General features: G+C 43.1%; 1 protein-coding gene across 1 annotated transcript in view; it reads right to left on the bottom strand.

Moving 5' to 3' along the window:
* Positions 1 to 11,212: 11,212 nt before the first annotated feature.
* Positions 11,213 to 14,094, bottom strand: part of Il15ra (interleukin 15 receptor subunit alpha) — a 31,357-nt gene continuing 28,475 nt past the window's right edge. Inside the window, exon 8 of the mRNA XM_057788026.1 lies at positions 11,213 to 12,147. Coding sequence (XP_057644009.1) covers positions 12,072 to 12,147 — 76 coding nt within the window. The 3' untranslated portion in view covers positions 11,213 to 12,071. The remainder of the gene's footprint in view (positions 12,148 to 14,094) is intronic.

The following is a 14,094-nucleotide window of genomic DNA, read 5'->3' as shown; positions in this document are numbered from 1 at the left end:
CTGGTCTACAAGAGCTAGTTCCAGGACAGGCTCCAAAACCACAGAGAAACCCTGTCTCGAAAAAAAAAAAAAAAAAAAAAAGAAACAAGGCTGAGAAGAGAAGGTAAACAGGGAGGTATGGGACCTTGGGAAGAAGTTGTTGCTTTTCTTTTTTTTTTTTTTTTGATTTTTCAAGACAGGGTTTCTCTGTAGCTTTGGTGCCCGTCCAAGTTGTTGCTTTTCAAATTCAAGCGATTCCGTGGATTTACATATTGTATGAAAATGGTCAGACTGGTACAGGGAGAGTGACTGATGTCGAGTGGGCGGGGCCAGGATACAAGATAGAAAGGAAGCAAGGCTAGGAGTGCCACTGTAAAGGGGTTGAAAATGTTTGTTTCCCTCACCACATTTTTTCTTTTACATATAAAAATTGCTTTACTAATACAATACACAAACCATGAAGGAGTTAAGAAGCCTAAAGATCTTTATTATAACAGATAGACTGCAATTCAACCTCGACAGTTGGGAGTGTGCTAGAGGAGACTGCATCAGACAGAAGCGAAAAGGACTTCCTTGAAGCTGGAGGAGGGGGCAGCTGCAGCAGCTGTCAGGACCTCTTTCCTGATAATTGTGGGAAGGGCTCTCCATTTGAGGGTGGTGTGTGGTCTGTGTTCTTGAGGCAGGTCAGAATGCTCAAAATCGAGTGTCAGCAGAAGCAGGGACCAAGTTTTGTCCTCTACCAGCTTCCCCAGGGTTCCTTTTCACTGTGAAGGGTGGGTGTTTAGCTCAAGGAGTCTGTTGATCTTCGCTGGCTTGTCTGCAGCTCTGTTGACTGCTCCCGAAGCTCTTTCTGCCCTGGAGAACTGAACATTTTGTCTACTTAGGACACTGAAGATCCACCTCAGGATCTGTTATAACAAGCCTATTTTGCGATTCCAAATTCAGCATCAGGGTATTGTGTTCTGTGATTAACCAAGAATCAAACTCAAGACCAGTAGACATAAATGTAACGGTTTCACTCAGGAGTGCAGAGGAGGATGGGTAGCAATGGGTACCCATCTGGCCATTTGCATCACTGGTACAAGTCTTGAGGTTTTCCCCATCATTGTTCATGCCAGCTTTCTTTCAGGCTGTAACCAGCTACAGCATTTGAGGCTCTGTGTTCAGACATGACCATATCAGGCAAATAAAAGCTTTTCCTGAAGCTTTCCTTAGGTGACCTTGCATCTCATTGACCAGACCTGGGTCACCTCCCCATTACTGAAGCAAACACAAGCAAGGAGGAATTGCTTACGATCATGACCTTTCCTGAAGCTTGTGAGTTCAGGCATCTTCAATGCCCTGAAATCCATGGGTAGATGAATAGACAGTTACCAAATTAGAGACAGGCAATGTTTTTAGCTATTTAGGAAATGAAAAAACAGTAAGCTTCCATCCCATCTCAGGGAGAATGGCTATCACTAAGAGAGTAACAAATACTGCTGAGCATACAAATGGCGGAGGGACAAAGCCCTCATGTGCCTGTCTTCAGTAATGGTCTCTTTGCTGTGGCAAAATACCTGACCCAGGTGACTTAAGAAAGAAGGGTTTGTTTTTGGCAAACAGGTTGAGGTACAGTCCACCTCAGAAGGGAAGTCAGAGTGGCATGGGCTTGAAGCCTCTGGTTTTGTTGCAGCTACAGCCAGGAAGAAGAGTTCGGTGAATGCTTGATGGTGCTGGCTTTGCTTTCTCCTTTTGTGCAGTTCAGGATACAAGACTGGAGCGCGCGTGAGGGGCCAGGGAGTCTTTAACTGACTCTAGATGATCCTTTACAGGCATGCTTAGAGGCTATCCTGATCTAGATAATCCTTCACAGGCATGCCCAGAGGCTATCCTGATCTAGATAATCCTTCACAGGCATGCCCAGAGGCTATCCTGATCTAGATAATCCTTTACAGGCAGGTCCAGAGGCTGTCCTGATCTAGATAATCCTTCACAGGCATGCCCAGAGGCTATCCTGATCTATATTATCCCTTACAAGTGTGTCTGATGTCTCTTAGGTGATTGTAAATCCTGTCAAGTTCACTTTAACCATCACAATCTGGATGATAGGAATGTAAACTAGTGTAGCCACTATGGAAATCAGTGTGGATGATCATAGAATCTCTGCCTATATAATCTTTAAGACTTAGAACAGCGAAAACACCAGCAGTCATATGCAGAAACCACTTTGTCTTAGCACAGTTGAGTATCCATGGAGGTTGTTTTAAAGAGGGTTTGGAAGATTGCATATTTGTTTTGTAATTAGTGCCTTTGCCTTTTTGCCCAGAGACATGGATAAATTACCCAGAAGCACCTACGCTCATTGTGAGGCCATCTACCAGAGGGAGCAGCTGGCCACATGAAGCCAGAGACTTGGGGCTGGGTTCGCAAGGTTCTGCTGATTATGTATAGTTCTTGCAAAACCTTTGACCTTTATGACTTTTGTTTCAGTTTTACTTAATAGTTATTGAGCAATCCTGCCAGTAGCCTGCTAAAATGAAGCTTAAGTCACAGACTACTTCTGCTTTTCCATTCCTGATTGTATGTGTGTGTGACACAGGCCTTCCTTTGTAGCCGAGACTGGTCTTGAGCTCTCAATTCTCCTCCCTCAGTGCTGAGAGTACAGGTGTGAAACACTCCCATTACTCCTATTTTTTGGGGGGGGTAATTTTATTTAACATTGTTTTAATCAAGTAATGCAGCTGATTAAAGTGGAAAAAAATAAATACAACTCAATGTAGTGATGAGGCGAGCAGACCTGCTTTTCATCCTGCTCAGCTCCCACATGGCCAGCTTAGTCCCGGAAATAACAACACACAAATTGTATTCTTTTAAACACTGCCTGGCCCATTATATCTAGTTTCTTCTTGGCTAATTCTCATATCTTGATTAACCCATTTCTAATAATCTGTGTAGCACCACGAGGTGGTGGCTTCCCAGGAAAGATTCAGCATGTCTGACCTGGCGGCTGGCTCCATGGCATTTGACCTACTATGCTTTCTTTCTCCCAGCATGCTGTTCTGTCTACTCCACCTATCTAAATCCTGCCCTATCAAAAAGCCAAGGCAATTTCTTTATTAACCAATGAGAGTAACACATAGATAGATGACCCTCCTCTATCAACTCAATAGCACAGTAGAGGATTACTTTTATCAGGTAACCTCCATGAATAAAAGCCAGACTGTAAAAATTTGAATTTCACTGTTTTGACTTCAGATTGAGTAGTAGTTGAAACCCAAACCCTTGACTCAGTGTTGAGAAACCCTGGCAGTTTCTCCTTTAGACTAACAGCAAGAGCTCTAAGACACAATCTTACCACTCTGACCCTGAAGGTGCTGATGTGGAGAATCTCAGAAACCGGTGACAAATATGCTGGCCACACAACAGAGACTCTGAAACTTGGGCGACACGTGAGAAGGGGAGAGGGGAGGAAGGGAGGGGACTGGAGAAAAATATATAGCTCAATAAAAGCAATTAGAAAACAACAACAAAAACCAAATGCCTCTTTGGTAAGACACAGCATGTTCCCTTGTTGCCATTTCAGGTATACGCAATGGTGTATCTGCGCGACACTCTCCAGATTCTTCCTGAGATTTTAATTTACAAGGGACTCCGACACTGATCCCGAGACCTGTAACACTAGATACTGATAAAGTTGGGGATCCTGGCACCCTAGGTTTGAGAATTTGAACACTTGCAGCTGAGGGGCTGAGACTCACAGAATCCAAGGCCTGGATAGGAGCTGTAACTCCAGACCAGCCAGCAGTTCTCAACCTTTCTAATGCTGTGGCCCTTTAACTCATGTTGTGGTGACTCCCAACCATAAAATTGTGAAGTTGCTATTTCATAACTCTGATTTTATTATAGTTATAAATCATAATGTCAATATCTGATATGCAGATATCTGATATGTGACCCCAAAGGGACGGTTGTGAAGCACAGGTTACAAACCACTGCTCCAGAAGGTGTCACCTGCTGTTTCATGCTGCTGTCTGATACCACCACCCACTACTGCTGAAAGACAAAGATTCATAGCTGCATGTTCAGGCGCCACTGCTGGTTAATGCCCAGAGCAATAAGCTTAGACCCTGAGTACTAAAACCATGAGACTCTGGCTTCTAACTTCTGGCTGTGAGCTTGTATGCATGGACCGTTTCCTAGGCCCTGGACACACAAGAGCCCAGGACTCCCAGTGCTGGAAAAGTTTCTCCTCATCTTCTCATGATCTCTAGTTTGGCTTAGTTACTTTTCTATTGCAGGAAGGCAATAGACCATGACCGAGGCAACTTCTAGAAAACAGTGTTTATTGGGGATTACAGTTTCAGAGAGTGAGCCCATCACCATAATGGTGGGAAGTATGGCAGCAGGCAGGTGGACATGGTGTTGGAACAGTGTCTGAGAGCTCATATCTGATCCGTAAACACAGGGCAGAGAAAGAACCAGCTGGGAATGGGTGGTGTTTTAGTCAAGATTCTGTGGCTGTGAACAGACACCTTGACCATGACAACTCTTATGAAAGAAAAACATTTAATTGGGGTTTGCTTACAGGTTCGGAGGTTTAGTCTGTTGTCTTCGTGTGGGAAGCATGGTGGCCACACAGGTAGACAGGTACTGGAGTAGAAACTGGGAGTTCTATATCCAGAACAACTGGCAATAGGAAGAAAGAGGGACACACTGGGCCTGACTTGAGCATTTGAAACCTCAAAGTCCACCCCCAGTGACACACCTCCCCCAACAAGGCCATTGTAATGGTTTAGATACAGCAGCAGGCAGGGCACAGTTCCCCCAGGGCCTGCAGCAGGCCACGAGGGGCGGCAGGTCCCAGGTGGGAAGCTGTGGCACACAGCGGGCCACTGTGGGCGACCCGAGATCACAGCAGTGGAGCTGCAGCCGGCGACCCGAGAGGGATAGGGACACCGTGCAGAGAAAGTGGGTGTTTATTTAGTGGGCTATGGAAGGGAAGGGGAGAGGGAGAGGGAAGGAGAAGGGGGACAAGAGAGAGAGGCAAAGAGAGAGAAAGAAAGAGAAAGTGGGTATTTATTTAGTGGGCTATGGAAGGGAAGGGGAGAGGGAAGGAGAAGCTACATCCTCTGGAAAGAGGCTGAAAGGAAGGAGCTCAGGCTGGAAGCAGAAGGAAGATCCTTGTCTTGTGGATGGGATAGGAGGGGAGCGGGGAAGGGAGTGAGTGGGGCTTGTCTCTCTTATTTATTTATTTATTTATTTATTTATTTATTTATTTATTATGTATACAATATTCTGTCTGTGTGTATGTCTGCAGGCCAGAAGAGGGCACCAGACCTCATTACAGATGGTTGTGAGCCACCATGTGGTTGCCGGGAATTGAACTCAGGACCTTTGGAAGAGCAGGCAATGCTCTTAACCACTGAGCCATCTCTCCAGCCCAGGGCTTGTCTCTTAAAGGAACAGGACAGACCATTACAGCCATGCCTCCTAATCCTTCTCAATCAGTTCCATCAACTAGGGACCAACTATTCAAATACGTGAGCATTTGGGGGCTATTCTCATTCAAGCCGCCGCATTCCACTTCATAGTCCCCGTAGGTTCGTAGCCATGTAATAGTGCAAAACACATTGAGTTCAACTTTAAAAGTCCCCACAGCCCTTTAAATTCTTAACAGTTTCAAAGTCCAGAGTCCCTTCTGAGACTTAAGGCAATCTCTTAATTGTAATCCCTTGTAAGAATGAAAAGGCAAATTACTTACTTCCAACATGCAACAGCACACAAATGTACATTACTATTTTGAAAGGGAGGAATGGAGACATAGTGCGGAAATACTGGACAAAAGCACCACCAAAACCTATCAGGGCAAACGCTAAGTCCTGCAGCTCTGTGTCTGTTGTTAAAGGGCTTAGGTGGCTCCACCTTCCCAGCTTTGCCGCCTGCAACACCCTTCTCTCACCTGGGCTGCTTTCTCTCCCTGTCTACAGCTCTCCTTAGCAGGTTTCCCACAGCTCTGGCACCTCCAACATCTTGGGGGTCTCCTACACAATTCAGGCTTTACTTTCACGGTTTCCTGAAATGGCCCCCACTGCCTGACCTTTCATGCCTGGCCTCAAGAGCTCTCCTTAACCTTGGAAGAAGATTCCAGAGCCCCTTTGCTCCTTTGTCCTTCCTGACTCTAAAACACAGCCAAGGCTTCCTGGTTATGAAGCCTGCTTGGGTTAGAGCCTGTCCCCACCCTTGAAATACATTTGCAGGAACTTTGGTTTTTGTTTTAGGAACAGGTAATCCCTTAGGCCTATTCTTTCCCCAGATTGCAGGATTAGCTGAATGGGGGGCACTCATCCTAAAGATACCACACCCTTTATCTCACTTTTTCTTATGTCTTTCAGCACAGGCCATGGCTCCAGCACTGAATTTCCTGGTACTCCTTTTTCTCCTCAAGCTGTATTTTGTGTTTTTATTCTCCTGCTTGCTCCTTTTCATTGTAAGAGCTACGTAAGAGAGATTACTAATAACCCACTGACAGAGTCAACATTAAAAGAAATATTCTCTGACAATGAAATTAGTCCAAAACTCTTCAATTCAGTCTCAGGTATATTGATAGGACAAAGGCAAAAAGCAACCACATTCTTTGCCAAAACGTCGTAAGAATGGGTTCTAGCCCAGTTGCTAATATTATGTCCCTCTGTAACCCTGAGCTGGACCTCTATATTGGTGTTGTTTTCAGCACTACTGTCTTCTCAAATCCTTCTATAATGGCCCATGAAGCCCCGCTTACAGTGTTCTCTCCTAGTTCAAAGTCCCAGAGTCTCCCACATTCCTCAATGAACAAACCAAACAAAACAACAACAACAACAACAAAAGCATCGCTAGGTGTATCACAGCAATATCCCACTCTTGATACTACCTTCAAATATATAGCCCTATAAGGGTCATTGTCATTGAAATCACACATATCTGATAGAGGGAAACAGCCCCAGCCAATTCATTGGTGGCAGGGCCTTGATGGACATATTCTGCTGTCTTTCATTCATTCCATATTCAATAACCTAGAATACTAAGTGAGATGCTCTGATAGGGCCTAGTCCAAGTGCCCTAGATCAGGGAGCAGCTGACTTTTGGTTAGTGGACAATGAGGTATTCAACAATGTGGAGGTTCCCCAGTGTCAGGTAAAAAGGAAATTCCAATTCTTCAAACTGAAAAAGGCAGTTCAAATACCAAGAAATATCAACCTTGACTATAAGAGGAGGATTTCTGACTGTTAGATAAAAGCCAGCATTCTTCGGGAACCTGTGAAATTGGTACCCACGTGAGAAAAAGTAATTTCCCTTATCTCTGATACCTATGGCTCTCCCATTAATATATGTCTATGGTACCTGTCTCAATATCAAGTTGGCCCAGGCTAGCCTCCAGGCTCCCCCTCCAGCTCATAGGTTCCCTTTCTCTCAGATCTCCATTTTCCTTATAACTCCCAAGATTCCTCCCCCTCTTGCTTCCCTATGCTTTTCTGAGAGACAAACTTGGAAGTTTGGAATAAACTTTTTCCTTTCTCACTCTCTGAGCAGCCATTTTGTTTTCTTTACTGGGCTGCTCGAATTCACCCAGAATTGGTGAGGAGGGGGTATTACATCTTGACTGTAAACACAATAGAAGGTGAGGATTTATAATCAGGCACTTCAGGAAAGAGTTAAGTGGATTCTGTGACAGCTAACACTATGTTTTAAGTTTAGTAACTGTGCTTAAGAGGCCTACAAAACAAAATGGCCTCTAATCTGTAAGTCCCACTTGTCCAAGGACAGATAACTTCCTGGAATGCTGGGAGCCATTTTTGTAATTGCCTGTCCTTGTTTGTACAAGATAATGGTCACAGGACTACTGCCTCTGCTTCTGTAAACAAAGCTTGCTTGCTTGAGATAAACAAGACACTTACAAGATGTCTGTTTGCTAAACTGAGCCCTTGATTTCAAGATGTGCACCTGTATGTAAATAGAACATAACCTTATGGGTTTTTCCCTTTATTATTTATATTTTAATTAAATTAGTGAATTAACCAATTAATATTTTTTGAGACAGGGTTTCTCTCCGTAGCCCTGACTGTCCTGAAACTCACTCTGTAAACGAGGTTGGCCTTGAACTCAGAGAGTTACCTGTGTCTGCCTCCTGAGTGCTGGGATTTAAGGCATGTACCACCACATCCTGGCTGTTTTTTTTCCTTTTTAAATCCCTGACTAATGGGGCACTGTGCTACATTTGGGAATCCCAAGTCCCAGGGGTAGCCCTGGTACCAGTATCTGAATATAAGCCTCATCATTATTAAAATATATTCATAGTTAGACTGGTGAACCTCTGACCCCAGACTCATAATAGATTCTTCCAAAAGACAGACTGTATGAGTTAAAAATTAGAACGGTATCCACACATTGAATTCTACACAGGCCAGGGATGTGAGAGGTTGGTTTGGACTGAACCTTTTCTGCCTCGAAGGTGCACAGACCTGAGGAACAACAAACACATAGACTCAAAAATCTAAGCTGCTTTCTTTGACATTTGCAGGCCAGAATAGGGCAATCTTAAAAGATCCATAATGGAAAAGTGGAATGGGCAATTAGAACACTGGGGTCCTTATGTGTTTTTTGTGGGGTGGATGAGGTGGCTCAGCCGTAAAGCATTGTGCTCTTGTAGAGGAGATGAATTCAATGCCAAGCACACACAAGGCAGCTCACAACTGTCAGTAATTCAAGTTCAGACAGAGATCTGATGCCCTCTTCTGATTTCAGTTACCAGGGACACATATGGTGTATGAAATACACATAAACAAAATACTCATTCATATAAAAATCTAAAAAAGTGGGCTGGAGAGATGGCTCAGTGGTTAAGAGCATTGCCTGCTCTTCCAAAGGTCCTGAGTTCAATTCCCAGCAACCACATGGTGGCTCACAACCATCTATCTGTAAAGAGGTCTGGTGCCCTCTTCTGGCCTTCAGGCATACACACAGACAGAATATTGTATACATAATAAATAAATAAATATTTAAAAAAAAAATCTAAAAAAGTGTGTCTTTTGTTTCTTGCTCTCACTGCTCTGTAGCATCTAAAAGGGAGCTAGAAAAGACACAAAAGACTTTAATTCTTAGATCAAGGTTAAATAGAAGTGATGAACATTGTTAGTAATTTTTCCTAACGTAAGCTCTCTACCGACGCAAAAATCCCAATCAAGCCAAATCACAACAAGCCAAATTAAAAAATATCCAGGTTTAATGGGATTCCTATGCTCTCGGGTGGCCCAGAGGGGGAACCGGGAGGTGGCTAACAGGACCACCAGGGGGAAGGAAAAGAGATCAAGAGGAAACTTTCTCCTCCAAGGAGGAGGGTCAAGACTTGGCGGGTACAGGGATGGGGCCTCCAAAGATGGAGGCCAGAGAACGGAACTTACATTCCAGACTGTTTGTATAAAGGGTAAGAGGAAGCTGAGGTGATATTTTGACTAACATTTAGGCTCTCTTAGGAAAAAGGGACGTTGACTCAAGTCTGGCTACTTCCTGCAGGCATAGGGCGATGTGGGGAAGGGAAGAGCTGGGTGTTAGTGGGTCCACGCTCAGCGAGAGGTGTAGCTGGAAAGGCATCCCTTGTACTGTCATCAATGTGTTTTTTTTTTTTTTTTCATGGCAAATACAGTGGAGAGCAAGTAATGTGGGAAGAGGGAACTATAAATTAGATCTGTAGCCAGCGAAGGTCACCCGGGGTGAAGGTTGTATAATAGCTATACGATTTTCAAGTCCTTCAGAGTTCTGTCTACCTTTCCATTCCAAACTAAATATTAAAAACGAACATCTCAGCTGGGCAGCGGTGGCGCATGCCTTTAATCCCAGCACTTGGGAGGCAGAGGCAGGTGGATCTTTGAGCGTTCAAGACCAGCCTGGTCTACAGAGGGAGCTCCAGGACAGCCAAAGCTACACAGAGAAACCCTGTCTCAAAAAAAAAAAAAAAAAACCAAAACAAACAAAAAACGGACGTCTCAATGCTTAGCGCAATACCAGACCATTATAGCGTCATCCATTTCTCTTGTATTTATTGGCATTAACTGAGAGCTGAGAACTCAAGGAAAATTATACTTCCCTGTCTTCAAAAATATGGCACCTGGCTACCAAAGATAGATTCTGTGGATGCTTTCTTTCCTCTTTGTCATTTCCTTATTTCCTTGCCCTTGAATCTGGGCTGGTTTGTGATTTGCTTTGACCAATACATAGCAAAAGTTATAGATAGGTAGCAAAAGTTAAAGAGGTCTGTTTCTGGCCTACCTACTTGAAGGGCTTGACAGTTTTGTTTTGGTCACCATGTAAACAGCCTGACTAGACAGAGACCACCGTGCAACGAGGAAGCCCAAGTGAGCAATGGGGCAAAGCTTCCTTTAGTTCTGATGAAGAAAATCACACACATTGATGACCGGCAGAAGTCAGTGAGGAATAGTAGCTTGTGAAGCTGGTGCCTAACCTACCTCCTGAATGTTTCTGGTGGTTTCCCTTTACTAGGGGATGGAGGAGGGGGACCAGTTAGCAGCTGCCTCACAACCAGGCCTCCTTTCCCATTCATTTTCCACCCCAGTTCTGTCCAAGTGGTGGCGGTAGCTGAACTAAGTGGCTTTGGGCAGGTCAATTTCTCCAGGCTACAATTTTTTTTTATCTGTAAATTTAGGAGTTAGGAAATTGGGGATATGACTCAGTGGTAGAGTACTTGCCTACCAAGGACGAGGCCCTCTTTTTATGCATTGCTCTGCAATAGATTCATAATAATAATACTAATTAATAAAAATAATAAATAGATGAAGAGTGGAGAGAGCAGGAATATGCAGTATCCTGTGCTAGTTGAGCTCAGACTTGTTTATATTGATTCTACTCACCGTGAGATTTGCTTAGAAATCCTGCAACGCTATTGATCTGTGTCAGCTCTAAGCAAGGGCTTTCCCCATTTCTCTCTCTCTCTCTCTCTCTCTCTCTCTCTCTCTCTCTCTTCTTTTGAAAGAAAACCCGAGTTTAATCACATTTGATATCTTATTACTCCTCTTTCTCCTCTTTTCTTTTGCGAAACATTTCTCTTTGTTGATAATTTTAATGTGTTTTTGTACTGAAAATAGATATTTTATTTTGTCTATACAAGGCACCTTCAAATAAAAATCATACATTACATGTAGATATAATAGAAAAGGAAGTATAAATATAAACACAAACATATATGTAAAAAGTCACTGAGTTCAGTTTTTGTCATAAATCCTATGCAAAGGATTCATTGGCTCAATATCTCTTCTGCCTTCCTCTCCTCTTTTTCAATAGGTGCAAAGCAGCAATAGCCAAGTCTTCAGGAGTTCAAGTGCTGCTGTCTTCTTGACAAGACTCCCCTGTGCCAGGGGAGCCTTGGAGTGGAGTGGGAGCCTCTGGTGTATGGCTAAGCTCTGTAAACTGTAAATCAGGGTAGGGGACAGAAAAGAGAGTCTAACACAGCGGCTCTCAACCTTCCAAAAGCTGTGTCCCTCTAATGTAATTCCTCATGTTATGGTGACCCCCCAACCATAAAATTGTTTGTTACTACTTCATAACTGTAATCTTGCTACTGTTATGAATCGTAATGTAAATATCCAATATGCAGGACGTATGATATGTGACCCCTGAGAAAGGGTTGTTTGATGCCCCTCCCCACAAAGGGGTCATGACCCATAGATTGAGAACCACTGGCCCAGCTAATAAGCTATTTTGAGTTGATGTCAGAGTGAAATCAGAGGCTTTTATGGAGACCATGAGAGTCTCCCAGGAGAGCTCAAGCTGCTGGCACTGTGGGAAGCTGGTCTCTCTGCTGAGCCAGGTAGAAGGGTGGTGTCCTTCCAGATGCCAGAGACCCCAGGTGTGCACGTGAGAGACATCCAGACGCAGTAACAGTAAAGTGGCTCGTTCCGGAGACCTTGTATTACCACAGTGCACTTCCTCCTGGTGCCCAGCTCCCTGTGTCCTGGTACTCCTTAGCTAACATGGAGCTGCCTTTATGTCTTCTCATTAGAATCAGCTGGGCGGGTTTCCTTGAGTTTCGGCGGTTGTGAGGTTAGTCTTCTGTGTCGTCCTCATTGCTGCTGGTCCCCAGTCATTGGCACTGATTCCATGGTTTCCATTGCAACATCACGTGGTTGAGAAGCTTGCCTGTAAAATAGTTAATTCACAGGTTTTGAAAAGAGGTCAGGGTGGCTCTTGGGTTAACATACTTCTTAATGAACTTGCATGCCCAGTACTGAGTGGGTTACATTAGCAAACACCAGCCCGGCTCTCAGAGATTTGTGTTGCTTAGAGATTAGGAAAACTTAGCATGCCCAGATGTGCAGATAGCAAGAACTTAATCCTATTTGGGAATTTTCAACTTCACCCTCCATCTACCAGAGGTTTACCAGTGTGGTTGGAACAAATCACGCCACGCCATACTCATATCCAACGCTGCCAATCCTCTGCTAAAACCCAGCACAGATAGCAAGGAAGGGGACAGGAGCCCCGGACCTTGGCTAGACCAGACCTGACGACATTGCTGAAAGTAATTGGATATTCACGAGGCCTTAAAAGCAGTTCTCAATATTCAGCATTAAACAAATACAGTTGAGAAAAAAAAGAAAAGAAATAAAGAGCCAGGCAATGGTGGTACACGTCTTTAATCCCAGCACTTGAGAGGCAGAGGCAGGCGGATCTCTGTGAGTTCAAGGCCAGCCTGGTCTACAGAGTGAGTTCTAGGATAGCTAGGGCTGTTACACAGATAAATCCTGTCTCAAAAAACAAAGCAAACAAACAAATATAGTTGAGCTCGTGGCTAGCAAGAGTAGAGAGAGGCTCTGTAGTCTGTGTGTCTACTTGTCTTAGCGGTCCCTTGAGTTTTAGGCCTTAAGTACCTTGGTCAGTATTGTCTTCCATGGTTCTTATAATGTTTTCTAAAGATAAACAGCTTTTTAAGCCATAACTAGGTAGATGGTTTTGTGTGAGACAGAAACTAGAAATCAAGAAATCAAATCTAGGTCAGCTTACTAAAAGCCAATTTGTTGAATGGCAAATCTACCCATCAACCAGTTTGTAAAAAAAAAAAAAAAAAAAAAAAAAAAAAAAAATCAGTTAATGGAAAAAAATTGGTTTACCAGGTGACAAAGTCAATATAATTACTGCTTTAAAAATGCACCTAGATGCATTTTAAAATATTGTTACTAGTGCTGATATTTTGTTATACTATTTATTGGCTATATATACCAAATTTACCAATTTATTTAAGACTATATTGTTTATTCATTAAAAACATAGCATGTACATTTCTGGACACATTAAGTAATTATTATCTCTCAAGAATATAACTCTAAATTCAAGATATTAGGTTAAAATTACTCAGTTATAGAAATATTTTGAAAATCCTTTAAAATAACTTTCTATTTTTCTCACCAGGTAGCATTTTTATATTTTAAAAAAATATTGAATATATGCTAATCTTAGTTTAGCTATTTGTGAATTACTTCTGGAGTATTTGATATTTGTATCTATTGATCTTCTACTAATAGCTGTCAAGTCTTATGTGAAGTTTGATTGCTAACTTTCCTCTGAATTCATTGCAGTGTCTCAGAGAATCTTCCTTTTATCAAAACGAGGTTCAAACAGTCATGCGATTTTTATTTTTTAAAAAAATTCTGTTGATCAAATCCAGGGCTTTGTACATGCTTGGCAAGTGTTTCACCGACTGACTACGTCTCCAGCCCAAGTTATATAATTTTGTATTGATATGCTAGCTATCATTTTATCCCTACTGATTGCATGCTCTGTTTCAAGATAGTCACCCATGTAATCATGTGGAGGCAGAGCTAGAGACCTATACTGGATGGAACTAACCATGTCAGCTGGTTACTCAATGACAGGAGCGCAAGGTCAACGCCAAGTTGAAAAATATAAAACTGAAATATCAGCGAGTAAAAGGAACGCATCTCAAAGGCTGCAGTGTAGAATTTCTGTTATTAGAAATATGAATTAAGGGCTGGAGAGATGGCTCAGTGGTTAAGAGCATTGCCTGCTCTTCCAAAGGTCCTGAGTTCAATTCCCAGCAACCACATGGTGGCTCACAACCATCTGTAA

The sequence above is a fragment of the Chionomys nivalis genome, chromosome 13 (genome assembly GCF_950005125.1).
Source record: "Chionomys nivalis chromosome 13, mChiNiv1.1, whole genome shotgun sequence".
Taxonomy (NCBI): domain Eukaryota; kingdom Metazoa; phylum Chordata; class Mammalia; order Rodentia; family Cricetidae; genus Chionomys; species Chionomys nivalis.
This window is presented reverse-complemented; position numbering and strand designations above follow the sequence as displayed.